At 43.4% G+C, this 13,983-nt stretch overlaps 1 protein-coding gene across 1 annotated transcript in view; it reads right to left on the bottom strand.

Annotated features, from left to right (window-relative positions):
* LOC104402594 (chromosome unknown open reading frame, human C10orf76) overlaps window positions 1-13,983 on the bottom strand; it is a 118,482-nt gene that overhangs the window by 21,531 nt on the left and 82,968 nt on the right. The window contains exon 23 of the mRNA XM_010010508.1: window positions 10,925-11,003. Coding sequence (XP_010008810.1) covers window positions 10,925-11,003 — 79 coding nt within the window. The remainder of the gene's footprint in view (window positions 1-10,924; window positions 11,004-13,983) is intronic.

Genomic DNA, 13,983 nt, shown 5'->3' with positions numbered 1-13,983 from the left:
GCGGAACTCCCAGACATGGGTCTCCAAAACTGTGATATTCAGAAAGAATTCAGAGATCACGAGACCTGCAGAACTCAGAAAAGCAGATAGGAAATAAAGTGACCTACTTTATATTCTGCTATCACATGTTGAAAGTGACAGGATCGTAAAATGCCTGAAGAGACACATGTAAAGGAATCCTCTCAAATATGTGTGCTGTCAGCAGTGTGACGGCACACAGCCCTCCCTCCCCAGCAGCAGAAACAAGGGCAGGGAAAAACTCACATCAAATACTGTGCCAGAACAACAATTCAATATCCAGACAGAAAGGAACCTACAGTAGGAGTTATACGGAGTAACAAAAGCCTGCAATGAAATGCCACTCACCATTACCCCAGCAGGTATTAAAACCTCTGCCAGGGAAGAGCAGAATGAGCTGTGATCTTAAATATTTTGTAGATATTTCTACGGCATCTGTTCTTGTCTTAGTAACAAAAGGCAGGACAGAAGAATCTGCAGCAGTTGCAACCACGTGAGTACAACTATGTAAGACTACCAGAGATAGGGTGTACAGCCTTGAGACTGGGTTCACCTTTTAAACCACAACCCTGCTGAGGGCTGGAAAGTAAGGAGTGTTTATGAGAATACAGGCAGGTGATTTTTCCCCCCCTTTTTTAGAAGGGGAATGCTACCAAAATAAAATCCTCCTACTCCCCAGATTTGACTTCTGAGATTTCTGCATCATTCTTTTTTTACAACAAGATCAGGGTCAAACCAACTGGCCATTTTTCTTATTTTTCTTCAAGCATCTTAACCTGACCTTTTCCAAACTCATCACAGAAAAAGCTCTCCCTGACAGAGATAAGCTGAGGGTACAAATTTACGATCTCATGTACAAAAAGCATGGCAGCTTCAATGCAGGTTTCCCAATAGAACAGTTACCTCCATCTTCAAACTATGCTTCAGTCAAGCAAAAGATTTCTGGGTGAGCCTACAGCTCAAGCTAATAATGTAGCTCACAAGACCGCAAGTTTCTGGTTTAACTTAATGACTTCCTGATGAGCAACTGGGACAGGAGCAGTCAGTGACCAACTTCCTTATGCCAGAGTATTTGGTACGACATTAACTGCCCAGCCCCAGTATCACTGAGTCCTAGTTCTGAAACATCAACATACCTCAGGACTCAAGCAGTCCTGGAATATTATCCCTTCAGGCACTACTGGGGGTGGAAAGCTCAGCAAAAACTGGATGATGTGGGAAACTGTCATCAGCCAGAGAAATTAAGTTCAGATCATATTAATATTCTCCCCTGCAAAAAGTGTGTCATGCTCATGTATCTGAAGAGAAGGCTGAGATGAGGCATTAGAGTACTTTTCTTTGTATTCTTCTGAGAAAGGTAGTTTAGCCCAGCAACAGACCTAAGTTTCCTTTCTATGCTTACGAAGCGACTTGTAGGTGGTACTGTAACTAAATAGGTCCATCACTTAAAATAGAAAAGCACTTCTTTATAGCTGAGGTGAGAACTAAGTCTGTAGTGAGATGCTTCCATCAAGTCATTGGTTTTCAGGAGCCTTAATGACAGGGTAGAAAATTCCCAGAAAAGCAGCTTGGATGCAAAAAGAACCCCAAACACCACCACAGACAATCAGGAAGACTACCTTGGCTCCCTCACAGATCCACATTTCTGTTTCCATCAGATGGAATATTGCTCCTGCTTTTCAAGATGTTCAACAAAAAGAGTATTTCTTGCAACAAACCACAGCCTTAGAAAGCATATACTGTAGCTCACAGCTACCTTTTTTAAGAATTGAAAGGGACAAAAAACACCTGCAGATACTGCCACAAGATGCTCCATCTAGATCCACATCTGTGCTACATGCTGTTACATAAAATGACTGATAAACCTAAGGGTGACAGTGACAGCTATCATTTCATGCAAGTTGGACAGATGCCTGACTACAGCAAACACCAATATGACACTGCTTAGCAAAGGCTAGTGTCAAGGTTTGAGGAGGGGTACATGTATTTCTAGTGTAGCAGAGGACTGGAAAAGGTGACTTGGTCGTTAGCCAGCTGAGCACACTCTTCCTTTAAACACTTGGAAGGAGAACTGCTACAGAATGAAGCACATCTCAGGGTAGGCTCTGTGTGACCTCCATATTCACATATGGATTGATTCATCCTGGGTTTGGAACATTAATTTTCACACAACTAGAAGGCTGCAAAGGACAATGCAATGCCTAAGTGAAAAGATTGGTGTCTTACTTGCAGGAAGAGCAATGGTTTGATTCACAGAGATACTGAAGATACACAACCAGAGTGGAGTTGACAGCAGCATCCAAAGAAAAAATTCTCACAGTATCACCATTATACTATTATTTCAGGCTTTCCTCGTAAAGCCAAAGCACCCCAAGAACAGCTATCTAGCCACATCATGCCAGCTCCCTGATGCTAAATCTCATTGCCAGAAAGGTGCAATGTCCTTCTCTTTGTCATCACATTTTGCTGGAAGCAGCTGAGATGCAATCAGTCCATTAGCAGGACCGATTTGTGGCAAGTGGGAGAAGCACTCGCATGAACTTCTCCATCTATATGGCCTCTACATAGGACTAACCCAGCATTTTCTGAGAAGTCAGGAAGTGCAAGAGTAAGATTTCAACAGGATTCTCTGTGTGTTTTTACATCCAACTCAAAAACAAATGCAGTCTGCTGAAGTCTGCTGAGGAAAATACACTTGGGAAACCAAGATGGCTTTTATGCACAAATAAGCCCTAAGCACAATATTTCATTAGTGGGGTTCTGCACACAGTAAGACTTAGTGGAAAGTTTCCAACTAGGAGGCTAAGGCATATGGCAGGGTCTACTGGAAACAACATTTCCAGTCAGATGTCAGTCTGCAATAGACTACCCCATTCTCTAAATGTCAAGGATATATCAGCAGATTTTCCATACTTACTCTCTTACTGTCAGATGTCATCCTAGCTAGCCTGTGTTTTCATGGAAGAAAAAAGCTTCCTACTTTGAACTAACATTGATGCAACTGTGACACACCAGTTAACATTGACGGAAGCGATGGTTGCTCAGTCACATCAGCTTATTTCAGAAACCCCACGTACTTTCAGACAATGGTCCAGAACAATTAATTAGCTTCTTGTCTGAGAGGCTGGAATATACTTTCCCTAGTAGCAGTTAGCACTTATTGATGGAGAACATAAATCTGTGGCTTAGAAAAAGTGAAAGAGGAACTCCTATAAACAAGTGCTCAGGTGAAAGCAAACACAGGGCTATGAATTAATATCCTTCTGCAGGCCTATACTCATGCCAGCTATGAAGCAGATGCTGCTGCTGAAACAGCATGTGCTGCTAGCAATACTTAGCTCCCCAGGAGCTTATTTGTGCCTTAACTGAGCCATGAGGGAATCCAAGCGCCCTCTGACTAAGGCAGTGGAATTGATTTATAGCCCCTGGCATTCGGCTGATGCAGAACCACCTTCCTCAGTTCCAACCCTCTGGACATCCATCCTCCTCTCTTGCTGTCTTTGAATGACACATCTTAGCTCCCTGAGCAATCCCACTGCCTGCCTGAGATCTCTCATGAAGACAGGAAGAGTGACATACATCAAAGATGCTGCCTTCTCTATTAAAGGTTTGCCTTTGAGCTCCGTATTGCAGACAAGGAATTTGAACTTATTGTCTTAACATCAAATGCCAAGGGCTAGAGAGCCAAAAAAACAAATCTTACAGCTGAGTGGAGCTCTGTCCAGGTGCAGCACCTTTTGGCTCAGCAGCACTTACTCTCCTGCTCTGGGAGGCTTAGAGACCGCAAAGCTCAATTGGCTTCCCACTTTAAAATCAGAGCAATGACCCAATTTGTCACTTTTAGAAAACAGCTGCAGCTCCAGCTAGAGGATCTAGAGGAGGAAGGCAGAAAAACATCATCTGTTACAGCAGGATACTACCAGACAAAAGGAACAGTAGCAATCTCTGAAGGCAGGAGTTTTATCCTATAGAAGCCCCAGAAGGAGTGTGTCTGTCAGTCACTGCAAAATCCATCCCCTTTTGCAAGAGGAGAATTTGACTCCAGGAACTGTTACTCACAGCCACATCACAGCAAGCTATAGCCTGCCCGCTTTTAGGACTCCCAAGCAGAGAGCTGACTGAGTGTAAGGAAGCTTAGGGTGGAGCTCAGGACTGGAGCAACAAAGTACAGTGCTATAAATCCAGCTTTACAGAGGACGATAAAAGAAGTCTGTGCAGTATCTACATGCATTATGCATCTGGCAACAGCCAGTGTCTATTGTTCCTGTTTCACAAGGGATTAAAAAACCCTTCTCAATCTGAAGTCTTACAAAATGCAAATTGAATTGTGCGTTCACACAAGCCAGCCATTGACAGCTACTCCTTTAATTGTAGATGTGCAAAGTTGTAATTTAATCTTTATAAATGCAGACTGTTTTGATCACTCTGTTGCAATCCTCTGTGGAGTTTTCCCTGCCCTATACAGGCGCTTAGCAGTGATGGGAATCCATAACACTGCTTTGCACTTCCACAGCTGCCTTCCCCAGCAGATCACACAGCACTTCAAATGCTGCCTGGCCCTCCAGGGGCTCCACACCAGCTGCCCTCTAACTGGGAGGACACAGGGCTCAAGGTTTGCTCAAGGCAGCACGGACAGCTAGGAAGCACTTCAGACCCCAGCCTGCAGCCCTTTCCTCTAGCTACCAACAGCCCCTTTTCCAGGTTTTGTTAAGTATCACACATAAAACAAACCTGCCAGGCATCTGAGAAATGTTCTGTGAAATACACTGGACAAGTGTCCTGTGTCCTGGAAACACAAGGACAAGCACTGGAACTAGAGCAACACCAGCCTGTCTCCAGTGTATGAACCGGGAGCTTATCACAAAGTTAAACCAATGGCTCTTGCTCAGTACACTCCCAGTTGTGAATCAGGCTGGGCTCATAAGTCACATCCCCAACTGCAGCCTCCATAACCCCAGCACAGAAACTCATCCAGCTGCAGGAGACTTTACCCAGTTGCAGCCAGTAGCAAGTAGCAGCTCCGGAAGGCAGCTCTTCCAAACCAAATCCCCAGCATTCAGAGGTCACCTGCACTACAGCAGTGTTCAGGCCCTTATCAGTCCCTGTAGTACTAGCAACAGCCAGGCAAGGATGTGAAGACAGCCACGAGGGTTGAAAGCAAGCCTGGTTTTGAAGGTTAATGGACTTATTTTGTTACCAGTTTGTACTTAAAGGCAGTCCTTAATCTGCCCAAGAGGACTGCTCACAGAAATGGTAGGAAGCAAGACATGCCTTAGCATTTGCAATGCACAAAGGATGGAAAGACTCCTCTGCTCCAGGAGCAGTTAAGGTGATCCAGGGTTATAATGCCTCCAAGACGCACACAGCAACAAACTGCCACTAGTGGTACTGGGCAGACACCTTTGTGTCAAGCCTGAAAGAAGGGAACTGAAGGGTTTCTCCCATTTCTTATTGGGGTTTATGAGACTGAATTAGGAATAGGGTTATACCTCTCCAGCTATAGGTATTTTTAAAAACAAAGTCCTTCTTCTGTCCCTTTAAGGGCCTACCACATGTTGTCCCCCTCCTTCAGTGATGCACAGTTTATTGTATTCTGCATGTTAATGAAAGACACTACATAGCACAAAATCACTGCTCCAAAGCTCACCTCCAGCTTCAAAGCTCCTTTCAAGCAAAGCTTATCAGTCCTTGAAGCCTCTTCAGACCCATTCAATCTAGCACACTGCATAAAGCAGTCTGAGGCATTAGTAAATTGGAGGGATATTTCTCTGGTAAACAACAACAAAAAAAATATCTAAACCAGAGAATGCCCCCATCAGATAGGCAAACCAGCAATTTGCTAACTCCAGAAGTCTTTTTATATAGATCCTTTTAAACCTGGGATTCCAATTTCACCTGGGACAGCTCAGCTCTTTCTAGTTAAATGATATAATCTGTTTCAGGCCATTAATCATGAGTAGGTGTCTGTAATGAGACCATGAAACCCAACATCCCTGCCTCATTTGCAAAGATATGATGACTTTAAATTAGAGCTTTGCCTTGGTGACCCCTTAGCTGGAGTTTCACATTCCTACTACTGTGTGCAACCGGGCACTAGGAAGCTTGATACTTCCTATCCCACAGCTCACTACGTTTCAGAAGTGAAGTAGCATTATGCCAAAACCATTTAAAAGTATTTCTGATGCCCTCAACAGGTTGTATTAATGTAAGAGATCAGGTGAATTTATTGTACTAGTAAGTAGCCCTGATGGTACTCAGCATTTTAAAAAATATCCAACACAAAAGCCAAAAGGCTTTTAACTCTTAATACCACTGCCTGCAGCGCTAAAAAACAGCAAAGCAGTTGGTATCTGCCAATGATTTTGCTGCTAGTTATGGAAATCAGAACAAGCTGAATAAGCCATGACATCAGTGGCTCAGAATTAGAATACTTTAGGACATCTAAAACCAATGGTACCCCATTGTGACTTTCTGTGCAAGTCACTGGTGGAGTCTCCCTGAGCTGTGCTGGGTCTAACCCTGAGCTGGGTTACACCTTTGAAGCCCCACCAGCTAACAAAAAGCTGTGTGGGCAGAGAGGAGCATTCAACGTTTGAGGTATGACCTCAGGGAAAGGAAGATGGCTTTGTGAGATTGCCTGACCAAACTGGACTGCAGCTACTAGCAATGCTAGGTTAACGGTTAGGCTTGATCTTATAGGTCTTTTCCAACCTAAATGATCCTGTAATTCTACCCAGGTTATTAAAGTGTGGAACAACCCGAGCATTTCAGTCATTTGTCATAATTTCAAAAGTGATGCAATTGTCCTGTTTTTCCATCACAATCTGTTCTAGCTCCCAGCACTTTTCATCTGCAGTTACCAGACTAATACCCACAGTACAGGTGTTCATGGCAGTCCGCCACACCGAATTTAATGCCACCTTCAAACTAGAGGTACCTAGTCTCCCCACTGCGGCGGGGAAGAAAGAGGGGCTTTTATTAGAAAAAGCACACAGATGATCCTGACTAGCATCATCAGTCCTACGTGTCTGCCATCTCAATTTTAAGGCCCTTAGAGACGAAATCAGAGAGAGAACAAGTGCCAAAGAGAAAATTAATCAAACGAGACCTTAGTGAGCCATTTTGCTAACTGGCACAAGACTTGCTTGGAATGCAAGGCTCCACAAGACATTACTGCTCAGAGATTTCACTAAAAGCAGTGAGCTCTTCTCACTTTAGCCTCTCTAGAATAATTGTGCTATATCGCCATTAGGCAGAGAGCTGCCTTCTTACAAATAGCTGCTCTTTCATATCCAGAAAAGGCAGATGCGAGACCCCATCCAGATCATTCATGCTCTGTGTTTTCAGTCTTTTTGTTTGTCTGTGTTTGCCCTTCTGGAGCAGCAATTGTGTTACTGTTTTCTCATTGCCTTGACCCTCTTCTCTGCAAATGCTTCTGTTAGAAAAGATGTAGGGAACTTCTCAGATCAGATATGGTACAGAGAAAGTCTACTGCCTCCAATGTAATAAGTACGAGGCAGTCCAGTCATCTGGAGAGTACAGATAAGCCTATGAATTCATTTCACAGAAGGCTATTCTGCCCTTTGACTTGAGAACAGACCAAAACTTATTTGACGACATAGGAATAATCACGTGCATGGAAGAGCTGAAACTACATTGGCAGTTAACGGCCACCCCTATCTTTTTGACTATGCAGCATCTTTCAATTCCTTAAAGGATAGGCAGGCAGAAGACAAACATGTTGAGAGGGAGAATACCAGAAAAACTCAAATCAACACTGAAGTCAGGTTTAACAAATTAGCAAGTGAGAGAAGATGCCAATAACTGGCTAAGATGCTTCCTGTTTCATGGTGAGGAACCACAGCAAGGTCAAAAGAGCTAACAACTAGGAAGGATGAGTTTGCCTTGGCAAGTAGACTCCTTGCAGAATGTTACCAGCAAGGATCCTACGGTGTTGACAGACCGACGTGGCTCATCATCAAATCCCTAGCATTTGCTTGTCCCTGGGAATCTCCCACTCTTTGTTCAAGAAAATATGGAAAGATAGAGGTCTCTTCCCAGTATTCCTGATCTGAACACTGGATAAACCTCACAACAGTCAGCAAGGCAGTACCATGAAGTATGGCAAATACACCTGCCTAGAGCACCAATCTGTCTACTTAAACTATGGATCCTGGAGATCTTTAGCACTGAAGATCTATGAATATCTTCAATGGTAATAACAGTCTATCCTTAATTCCATGTCCATTATTTTCAAGGGCCTACGCATCCCCTCAGCATGTAATAATGTTAACATTAATGCTTATAAATAAAAAAGAAGAAAGCACTGAAACAACAGACTGAGAATGATAATAAACAGACATTAGTTATTAAGAAAGTAATAAAGCCTTCAATAGGATTAGGAAAAGAAAAAGAGCACAATCTCTTTCAGCTGATTACTTAGCTACTTTTAAGATATTAAAAATACAAAAATAAAGTAATAATAATAATAAAAAAATTCCTCTAAAACATGAACAGAGTGCAGGAGGAGCATAGAAAGTTTGACAGAGGCACAAGAGTGTGACAAGCTGATTAGGTTCCAGTGAATTAGAAGCAATTCAGAACAGCTGGAAGTTCCCCTTCAGATGGAGCTATGTCAAAGCCATGCCTGCCTGTTTAATAGGAGACTCTCCAGTAACAGAGTATGAGCAGCCATATGACAATCTGGAAGGAAAGCTTCATCAAAAGGAAAGTTTGATCCTCAGAATTATAAAAACAAATGTTTCCAGTAAAGAAATACCAGTCTACTGAAATGGCTGAAATAAAGAAGAGAATGGTCCCAAATGTAGTATTTGTGTGTAGATACACAATTTAAATGTCAGCATTAAATATTTCAATGTGGTATACTTAAAAAACAGGGCTGTAAAGGAGAGTGGATTTTGTGTAGAAAATATTTATGGAGTGAAGGGAAATTAAATGAACATGTATATAAAAATAAATGGTACAGCTGGAAGTTAAAAAAAAGAGACTGCAGCAGCCAAAAGGCAAACTTGACTCCTGGCTAACACAGAATAAAAACAACAGATTCTGTTACCCCACAAAAGCCAGACACTGGTCTTGATCTTGATCTTGGCAACTACCATTACCTCTCATGTACTTACCACACAGGTCGACTACTGACAGAAGAGAAACCACAGTCCAGCACTCAGACCTCAGCTTAATGGCATAACTGAAAGTGGAGGCAACAAGTCTCCTCCTTGTGCAGTAAATAGCAGAGCACTGACTAAACACCCTTAGAGTCCCTCACCACAGTGACATCTCCCTTATTTCTCTGCATTTCACCAGAGCCTATTATTGCTTTGTTTTGTTTGATGTTCTCCCTGTGTTGAGAGAAAGCATGAAGGGGGAAAAGAAAAAAAGAGAACTCTAACTGTCTTTCAAGCTTCCTAATCATCTTCCTCAAAATGCTCCATGCATCAGCACTGATTTCATTATCTGCCTGCTGCTAGAGATTTTATTTAAAGAATAACACACAGGGAAGAAAGGATTTAACCTGACCTCCCTGAACTGCTGAGGGATGAATACTACACACAGCTGACAATGAAAAACACATTTCCTTTCTCAGACTAACCCAAAGACTATGCAAAATTCCCCTCTATCCAAGTCCTCAGTTTTAAACTGGGCTATCAAAAGCTTTTTTCTCTTTTAGGGGCCTGGGTTGAGGCAATCAGTGTATCATCAATGAATGGGGACTGATAACATGAACCATCACAAAGCATAGCTGTGGGTAGAGTGACTCTCAGAGGCAGAACAATACAGAAAAAATGAGTAAATTAATACCAGTGTTTTCTATTCAGCTGTATCAGGAAGAGAATGAAAACCAGTAGGGTCCACATTTTTCCCCCACTTCAGCATTCAACCTGAGACTTTGGGTTATTACATATTACAGATCAAGCAGGATAATAAATGGAAAGGTTAGTGGGAAGCATGGAAGGGTATCATTAAGTAATGAGTAAACGTATCAGGAAAAGAAAGAAGAAAGAATTTCAGAGCAAGATACAATCAGGACCTTTTAACAGGCAAAAGCATGGGATCCCATCCAGTAGAAGGAGCAATCCGGGGTAACTCAAATGATGTCTGTCCTAGACTGTGTACACAATTTTTTCCCCAGAAGGCCCAGAGGTGTTGATGGAGCTGTGCCTGGGATGATCCAGACAGTTCACATGGCAGCTCTGGATTTTGACCATCACAGGCTCCTGCAAAGTCATTTACCTCTCCAAGAGTGATTAACATATAATCCTGATATTTTATTTTGGGAAATAGGCCATCTCTTCCCTTCCTGAGACCACGCATAGTAGCCTATTTTCAAAAAGCCACATTTACACATTTATGCAATATAAGCAGGACACAAGAGAGCAAACCAGGCCAGATTAAGAAAGGGAAACCTAACCCCATCACTCTCTTTATTAAAAACCTTCTCTTTTCAAAATCTAAACCAAACTGAATTCAATTATCCTAGAAAATTTCTACCGTTGCCTGAGTTTTAATTCCCTGATATGACAGAAAATCAAGCCACACTCAACAGTTCTCCAACAACTAAATTCACTGCCAAAGTCTTCCTGCCCCATTCCAAACACCAGCATCCTCACAGTTCTCAGCCACGCTTCCTGACAATGCTGCATATTTTCATCATTCATACCCATTCTTCTGAATTTCCTGGACCAAGATGGCTGCATGTGATGGCAAAATCAGCTAAAGCAAGCCTTTTTTCTCCTCCTCTCACCTACATCTAAACAAGGAACACAAGACTCCTGCCTTCACTCCTCAAACTGCTGCCACTTCATTAGTCCCAGTGGGCGTAAGGTAGATCTAATCACCTATATTCCAGAGGTCAACATGAAAAAAGGTCATCGCATGCCCAGCTTACCTGATCCTCAGAGAGCTGTGATATGTGATTCACGGCAGCGTAAGACTCTATCTTCGGGTTAAAGTGGTTGATGATGGCTCTGAAACAAAGGAGGGAAAATATCAGAGGTCTTGGGAACTGCTTAAGGTTGCAGCAGAAATTGCCCACCAGCTTGAGTCAGTGCACGTGGAGTCACAGTCCTGCAAGAAGTCATTCTTCCTTCATCACACTCTATCACTTGGTCTGCTGAAGGCATGTTCCCTGCCAGAGGCCAATGCAGATTCAGTCACAGGGTGACTGGAAATAGCAAGCAAAGGCACTACTGCTCTATGCACGGGAGCTTTTGTCCCAGCAGATATGGGGCTGTGCTCACTGCTCTGGCAGAGGGAATTACTGCCTTGATGGGAACAGACTGCAAATTGCTCAGTGTTCCAGCAAAGCACAGCAAACCCGGCTTTGCTGTCCCATCTTGCTCAGGAACTGCATCTCCTCATCCCTTCCAAAATCACTATTGCCTGATATTTTGCTCTGTGGAACTTTGTTTCCTGATGCACTGTAGCTGATGGTTTATTGCTTTGGATCTCCACTATGTTTAAAAAGTACCTGGCTCTTACTTGTAGTCACCCATCACTGCAGCCATTACTTTGACTTCCCATAAAAACTTTAGCCCTCAGCCCCAATTTAGATCACTTGAGATAACTTATGCCAGTGTCCCATACACAGCAGCAGAAACACTGATCACTTCTCTTCCTCATGTCTCTCACTGCTTCCACCAACAGATTCACCTTCCCTTCTAGGTGGATATAGATGCAGGTGTGAGAAATCTAAAATTGAAAGTAATAATTGGAAAAAGTAAATCAAACTGCAGCTGGAATACTTCCTCAGCCTCTTCTCTGCTCATCAGGTGCAGCTGGGAAGACAAACAGCAAGACAGTAACGTCTCCCTCGGCTAGAGTTTGCAACTGGTCTAGTTAGGATATTACTCATGAGACCCACTGCTGAGGTAAATGCTCATCATGGGAACAGCCCATGTCAGTGCTCGGCACAGATGTGCACTGACTGTGCCTAAAGAACACTTGCTTAGCCAAATTACACCACAGCAGCAGTCAGGGCTTTCACTCTCATATTCATCAGCACGAAAATTCCCTCCAGCTCTCACTGTTGCTCTCTAATGGGTTCCCTCCTCCCCACGCTCTCCCCTGCAGAAGAGCTTTCAGCTGCTTTTTCCAGACCTCATCACAGCTAAGAGCTGGTGCACAAGTCCAGGAGTAAGTGATATTCAGTGGTGCCAATCAGAGGAAAGAAAACCCGCCTGGAAGCATCCTTACTTCTTTAAGTACACAGATAAAGGAAAAAAAAAAAAGAAAAAAAAAAAAAAAACAAACCCAAAAAAAACACCAAACCTAAACAGAATCTGCAAATTCACTGCAACATTCCCAGCCGCACACCTCATCAACACGCCAGATGCAGTCCACGCACAGGGCAGTCACTCCAGCAACTGCTCCTGCATCATCAGTATGTAACTTAGCACAGGAGGGCTTCTGCAGTCTCGCCAGCCTTGACAGTTACATCAGTAAAGCAAATTCAGCAGTTTTCAACCCCCCCCCCCCCCCCCCTGCCTCTGGAGGAAGGCAAGCCAGAAGGTAGAGACATGTCCAGGCTCTTCCCATTTCAATCCAACCGGAGAAGCAGCTCCTGTGAGTCACAATCACACTCTCCATTACCCAGGCTCTTGAACACTGTGGCTTTCAAGTTGCATGTTTCATGCCTGACTGGAGTTATATTTATGCTCCTACAGGACACACTGCAAGCTATTGAAAGAAAAGGGAACACAGACTTACAACAACTTAACTTCTGGCTTGACAGAAGGTTTGGCAGCTCAGAGGGGTTCAACGCACTCACATGGTTCCAACATTTACCAGGGAACAGATTTAGCATTCATTTGTATCCACTGCTGTGAAGCACTTCAACATGGGCTGCTTGCTCGCAAGTCCCTGCTCAGATCTGAGCTAGTGGAGCAGCACCTGCAATCACAGCTGGGATTCACCCAGGGAAAGCAAAACCAGCAACCAGCTGCCACTGCAGTAAGAATCAACAGACATTAAGGAAGAGAAAGATTTCAAGTCTCCTTCCTTATTTCCCTAAAGGCAAATGGACAACTCCTCAGCGATTAGAGGAAGAAGTTCAGCTGTTTCATTTGTTTTAAGATTGCTCTTTAACTGTGAAGAATTCATTCCCAACCTGACTTTTTGCAGGGCTGTTTTCCTGAACCTTCAGGCAGACTGGGGCAGAAGGGCACGAAGAGTTTGGATTCAATCCTGGCTCTGTATAACTAGGTTCTTACTGCCCAGCATACACTATCAGGCTCTGCACATGGTATAGCTCCTTCCCACATACCTGCTATGAGAAATTCTACCACTACCCCACCCAAGCTGCTGTGCAATAGCAGCACCTTTCTGCATCAACTACTCTGATATGCCCCTGCTCTTCTTCCATCTGTCAAAATCCATCTTGTCCCTGGGGCATACTTTTAAGCAACTGGTCTCCTGGGCTACTGAGTAACAGCTGGAATTTCACTTTGCAAAGCTGCCACTCCACAAGCATTTGATCCTGGAGACAACAGGGGACCAGAGCTTTTAAGCACAGTCTCCCCCTTATGGACAATACAATAGCGGCTTTGCCATCATTTGTTCACACTCCAGCATGCAACAGCTGTGCCTTGGCAATGTTTTATTTTAATACTGTGATTGCCTTCATTACTGGGATATCAGCCAGTACCTGTGGGGAGGGGGAAGGGAGCAGTTAAAGTGCTTGGAAAAGACTTGTGGTGTGCTGTGCTCTACTGAGATCTTCATATCAATCATAAAAAAACCAAAACAAAACTAACCTTGTGTTTAGTATTCATGAAGCACTAGCACCTTCAGTGCCTTTGTAAAGCAAGAAGATGGTAAAGTGGCAACTGAAAGATAAAACACTGCAGTTCCCCAACTGGCCTTAGATAACATGTACACCTACATATCTCCACACCTCAAAGTCCCTCAGTGGGGCTGGCTGCGATTTGTCATACAAATTTTCAGAAC

Source organism: Nestor notabilis, unplaced genomic scaffold (genome assembly GCF_000696875.1).
Source record: "Nestor notabilis isolate BGI_N333 unplaced genomic scaffold, ASM69687v1 scaffold5460, whole genome shotgun sequence".
NCBI classification, from domain to species: domain Eukaryota; kingdom Metazoa; phylum Chordata; class Aves; order Psittaciformes; family Psittacidae; genus Nestor; species Nestor notabilis.
The sequence above is the reverse complement of the archived record's forward strand: the minus strand, read 5'-3'. Positions and strand labels throughout refer to the sequence as shown.